This window comes from Triticum urartu, chromosome 6A (assembly GCF_056163025.1).
Source record: "Triticum urartu cultivar PI428250 chromosome 6A, HENAU_Tu73, whole genome shotgun sequence".
NCBI classification, from domain to species: Eukaryota; Viridiplantae; Streptophyta; class Magnoliopsida; order Poales; family Poaceae; genus Triticum; species Triticum urartu.
The window spans coordinates 603,064,778-603,070,813 of NC_141878.1; the positions used below are offsets into that span (position 1 = coordinate 603,064,778).

General features: G+C 42.4%; 1 protein-coding gene across 1 annotated transcript; it reads right to left on the reverse strand.

Moving 5' to 3' along the window:
• Positions 1 to 1,737: 1,737 nt before the first annotated feature.
• LOC125515537 (uncharacterized) lies at positions 1,738 to 2,658 on the reverse strand. Its single transcript, XM_048681035.2, has one exon. It carries the CDS (start codon positions 2,622 to 2,624, stop codon positions 2,034 to 2,036), a length of 591 nt encoding a protein of 196 aa, XP_048536992.2. The 5' UTR covers positions 2,625 to 2,658; the 3' UTR covers positions 1,738 to 2,033.
• Positions 2,659 to 6,036: the final 3,378 nt, after the last annotated feature.

Below are 6,036 nucleotides of genomic sequence, written 5' to 3' on the forward strand. Positions count from 1 at the left end.
AACTTTTCAAGTGTTTCAGACTTGTGTTGCATCAAGTAGATATACACATATCTGCTCAAATCATCTGTGAAGGTCAGAAAACAATGATACCTGTCATGAGCCTCAATTTTTTGAATTTTTTACAAGAAAAATAATCGATTTTACTGTTCAGTGGAGCTCAGAAGGGTACTTTGGCCCCCTCCCCCTCTAATAATATGCAGGAAATTCCTTTTTCGCTCCTATTCTCAATCCCAGTGCCAACAGACTACTTCTCACATGAGTGAAATTTCCTCTCCAAACTACCAATGTCGTCCATTTTCACCTCCATTGCTGATGTTGTTATCCAATTAGGATCTTGAACAACCCTCCCCCGACGGCCTTGGTTATGAGCCGTGTGACGGTGCCTACTGCTGTGGAGGCACCACCTCGCTACGCCGCCTCATTATCATCCGGGAGCTCTGCTGCGAGATCCATCTACACAAATAACTCAGAGGAGTGGGCATAGGCAGAGGCGGAGATGCTTACAGACGACGAGGCGACTAAGAACCAAGAGCTCCAACCGCACGAGCTCGATGATCTAGATTCAAGATGAAGGAGGATGGGGTTCACCTCGAGGGGAGGGGGGTAGGGTGGAGGCATATGAGCGCACTATCGAGGAGTCGCGATAGGACTACCGCCGTGAGCTCCATACCGCGAGCACCTCGCCCGCATGGAGAGCATTGCGGATGGGCGGTCCACCGCCGAGGAGTCACATGCCGAGTATCGCCTTGAGATCCGATACCATAAGCACATGGCTCCGATATGGAGCGCTTGGCGAATAAGGGGTGCACCGTCAAGGCGTCGCAATCCGAATACTACCGCGAGTCCTGGTACCGTGACCACGTCGCCGCCTAGTGCCTACACGGTGGTATGTTTTAAATCTCCACAGTTGATTCAATTAAGAGGGCTATACCGAAGCAGATGACCGTACATACATAATCAAGGAAAATAATAATCGCCCTTTCTCTGACACAGCTTTAGAAACTAAGCAATTTGGAAAATTCTTTCAAATACATACTCAACGGTATATTTTCATGTAGCCTATAACTCAAATTTCATTGATCAAATTAAAGACCTAGGATACGCTCGGCCCTTATAAGCTAGAAGAGAGTGAGTGGCACTAGTTTTTGTCTTCTTCCTCTAATTTGTTTTAAGCACCAGCCTTGAACATGTGGCGCAAGTATGGACCGAACCTTTGACAAATGGAAACTTGTTGAAAATCAGTCCATGCATGTAAAACTAGTTGGAAAATAAACATTAGACAGAAAATAGCTGGGGAATCCAAGGCTGTCGTAGGTTTCCAAATGCTAGATTCATCATTGGATGGTTTTCTCTTTGCAATCCTTTCTCAGCACGACAATTAGTTTATTGGTTCACCCATTTACTTAGTTGTTTATTATCAAATTGTATTTTGTTCCTAAAGTGAACAGTTTTTTTTCCTTCCTTTACATATTTCTTCGGCCGTACGCACGTGCCACAAATGAGTTATTACGTAGCGTGTTTGGTTGAATCATACGTATACCCGCAGCAACAACAACAAAAGAACCATATATTTAAAAACAAAAAAGCTCAAAACCAAAAGAACCATATGTGTTGGTAAGAGGTGAATGAAATTGGCAGAGGAAGCATGGATCATCACAAAGGTCGATCACAATCAGTGGCGAAGACAGGCCTGGGGCAGCTAGGGCTATAGCCCCAGGCCTAGAAACAACTTCCTTTGTAATTTTTTCATGCAAAGCATAGAAAATCATAGAAGATCATAGAAGTTTATCACTCAGCATAGCACAGCCCCAGGCGTAGTCTGCATCTAGCTCAGCCACTGATCACAATCACAGGGTAAGTGATAAGAATGGGTACTAAGTATAAACATATGAGTACTGGAGTAGTAGTTAATTTGTTTAATTACCAAAGTCAACCAGAAAACAAAACCATGACCGTACATATATACTCAAGGAAACTAAAAATCAAACAACTTTAACAAGAGCTAGTAGTATGCAATGAGGGTTTGTTTTTCTTTATTTGGTCACTTTGTTGACGAGCACCTCCAGGACAGCCATGGCCTTCTCGGCATCGTTCTTCTTGGAGACATCGTCGGGTGTCTTCTTGTCATTCGCAGGGCGACACCTGTCGCAATTCCACTGGGTATGCGCCCCGTTGTTCTCCTTGACGAAGCTGCGGATTTCAGGGAGCTGGGCCATGCCGATGTCGTCCGAGCCCTCTTTGCTCGTGCACAAATTGTCGAGTTTTTCGCCGCCATTGGTCAGCTCCTTGTAGCAGGTTTCAAAGCAGACCTCGTCGGCCTTGGTCAGGTCTGGGTAGCGCTGCTTCTGAAGGCCCGGGCTCGCGTCCCCGGACGCTTTAAGAAGGAGGGTGGCGGTGGTGAGCGCCGCCATCCCCACCAGCTTCTTGTCGTCGGCGCCTTTGAACTCGTCGTAGCGTGCGATCATGTCGGCGCAGAGGTCCGGGTAGGGCGTGTCGGTGCACAACCTTTTGACGTTGGCGTCGCCGCCGGCCACTTTGGGGGCGGTCTCCACCGCCATCCCCACATCACTAAGGAGGAGGAGGAGGACGGTGAAGGAGGAGATGATGGTGAACAGCCTCGCCATGGCAAGCTGGATTAACTGTTAGCGTCTTAGTTAGTTGTCCTATGCGGCAGTCCATATATATAAGCACATGCATGCGGTGCTATATATAGATAGATATACATGCCGACCGCAGGTACGTCACACTGAACTGACGGATAGCCGGAGGTGGAGGAGTGTGTCTTTGAGGATAGCCAGAGATCATAAAATAGGGGTATGAGAGGCGGTGGCCAGGTTAATCTGTGGAGGTGAGGCCACCGAGCCACAGATGCATGCATGTTGCGAATGTTACGACACGTGGTAACCCACGGATGGTCGAGCTCTTTCAAGAGGCAAGAGGAACTTTTAATCCTAGCCTTTGAGTGATCAAGCATACTAGATGCTAACACGCGCTTCACCGCGCCATTTTTCACTCGTGGTATTAACTCTTTTTCTTTAACATGTTATTGCAGTTGGTTATTTCATTTTGGTTTTACCTATGTTGCCTTAGGTTTTAGTTATGTTCTTGTGGTGTTTCTTTCCATCGTATATCGTGTTGTCCTTGTAGGTTTCGACATTGTTTCAGCTAGTGGTGGTTGTGTGTTTCCCTTGGGAGTTCTTATTTCACGTTGAAACCATGAAATTGCTGCTATAACATTCGCGTGGGTCGTTCAATATAAGTCTCGCTCATTCAACTTGGCTCCATGCTCCCCTCGCTTAACTTTTTTTTCCTGCTCGCTCCACTATTAACTTAGACAATACTGGCTATCATATTGTTTTATTTGAAAATGTTTGTTAAATAAAAAGATGTTCAATTTTTTAATCTTGGATTTAAAAAATGTTGCAAATTTTAAAACCATGATTTTTTTATATATGTTCATGATTTCAAATAATATTCATGAATTTGAAAGTTGGCACATTTCAAACAATATTCGTGAATTTGAAAGCTGCACATCAAAATGGACAGCAAGGAGAATGCCAGTAAGCTGTAGAGCAAGGTGACCTCTCGGTGCTGGGGCCTACGATTGAGGAAGTAAAACAGTTGCTGGAGTCGCGTGAAGAGTGGAAGGTAAGCTGGGCTCGACGTTCGGCAAATGGTGCAGCTCATACGTTAGCGAAAGTAGGGGTTACTAATAATCTATGTAAGTTGTGGCTGCATGTGCCTCCTGAATGTATCCTGCAAACTATTTTGGCAGAGATTCCTGCCTTTTATGAATAAATAGAGGAAGGTTAAATTAAAAAAAAAATCCTGCTTATGAACGTTGGAAATATCATGACACAAAAACAATTCATAGATTTTAAAAGTGTGGACAAACATAAATGTTTGAGAAGACGCGTTGTGTTTTTCTTAAATGTGATCTGATATCGAAAGGGACATATGACGTGGATATAGGAACGCCCCTTGACAATGCCCTAACAAATTATGCCCGATCTCATTCAATTTCTTTTAAAGGTAAAGCAGACGCACACAATACTGTAGTCGGTCACGTCTCTAGCTGGTTGGTTTCATGTGCTGACATTGTATTGATTACTACACTACATGTAAAGCCACAATAGTACTCCACGACGTGTTCATGACCTCTTACTACTGATCAGCGGGGTCCATGCGCCCACTACAACCCCGACGCAAGAGAACGCTTTAATTCCAGGGAGCTTAGTATCTTTAAGGATGCTTGACCATACTAGTCCTCTAGAGCTACCTATAGTAGGTGATTTGTGTGTCTGTTGAAAAGGTCATAAAGACATTATTATTTTCAAGTTACCATGTGATATAGTTTAGGACAAGGAGATATGGGTATTATATTTTTTAACATGATATATGTGGGATGTTTTCATCATGTTAACCGGCATAGGCAAGAGCTTGCATGACACATACGTCACTGAAACATATCATCGGATATGGAGTATCGTATCTTGGGGAAGTGTCACTCCAGTCCACACGGATGACACCATGCTAGAGACAGAACTGCACATAAGGTATTACAACTTAGTTTTAGTGGTCTACTCTTTCCAAGGATGACGTAAGTTTATATTGTCTGGTGATGAATGTCAAAAATTGGTAATATTAGTACACACCAAGAAATATCTATGAATTATTCTCTTGTTTGGACATGAGGTTTTGACTATACGGATATTTTCCAACTTCACATGGTAACATTTCTATTTTAGTTATTGTTGATTATGTCACTAAATAGATAGAAATTATTTCAACTGAAAGTGTTGATCATAAGATATCTATTTAAATCTTAAAGAAGTTATCTTTCCAAGGTTTGGGGTCCCTAGATATCTCATGACTGATTGTTGTTCAGATTTTATTCTGGGTATGACGTAGATCACACAATAGCGTTACCATATCATAATCAGTCCAATGGACGGGTTCAATTAACTAATAGAGAGATCAAATTAATTTTCAAAATACTATCAATAGATCGAGGACATATTGGTCTAAAAACTGAATGATGCACTATGGGCTTATAGAGGTGCTAATAAAAATACTATGAGAATATCACTATGTAAGATGGTTTATGGTGGATATAAGTGTTTGAGTGGAGGAATGAAGCTTATGAAAATGCGAATACGATAAAGCAAAAAATTAAAATGTGGCATATGATAGGAGAATAGAGAAATATAAATTTAAAATAAGCGATGAAGTTCTCTTGTACAAGTCTTGTTTTAGATATTTTTCAGGTAATCTTGTCTTCAAATGAGAAGGATCATTCACCATCGAGGAAGTTTATTGGTTTTGGGAAATTAAGGACAACAATGCCAAGGGGGCAAGCCGATAGTAGTGAATGGGAAAATACTTAGGCATTATACTGTCGGTTACCCTCTCGAGGCAGAAACTGATGTAGTGATGTTATACAGGTAATTACTCTAGAAGACTTCATTGAAATAAGTTCTAGAAGGCTCCAGAACCCTGAAAAATAATAAGTATGTGATCAGGTATGGAAACGATCTCTGGAAAATTCATAAAAATCGTATTCGGAAGTTTAGTCAAATAAAAAATATCAGGCAACCGAGGATTTTCCAGTGGACCCCACGTGGGTGTCCTATGCAGCCGCCCTCCTAGAAGACAACCTCGGATGCCGCCTCGGCTCCGCCTTACACCCGGTGTCTTCTCCTGCATGATTTTTTATACATATATATAAATTTCACGGATTTTTCTGATCTGTGTTTGATACTTTTCGTCTTGTTTTCATTTTGAGTTGTTTCTGCCACGAATTTCTAGTTTCTAGAGCATGTCTTCATTTCATGGATCATGTAACATGAATTATGTTGCACGACAAGCATGTCAAACATGGCAAACTTATCTCAAGGAGAAGTATGGAGAGTTATGGAGGAACTTCATCACAGATCATTTCAGAGTACATAGTAGGATCACTGTGTCGGATGATGAGGGTAACCTTTATCATGAAGCCCACGGGTGAACGACAGATGACGAGATCACCGCCAACCC

Excerpts from the sequence above, each read along its gene's own strand:
- LOC125515537 (XM_048681035.2), bottom strand. The coding sequence starts at position 2,624 with ATGGCGAGGCTGTTCACCATCATCTCCTCCTTCACCGTCCTCCTCCTC.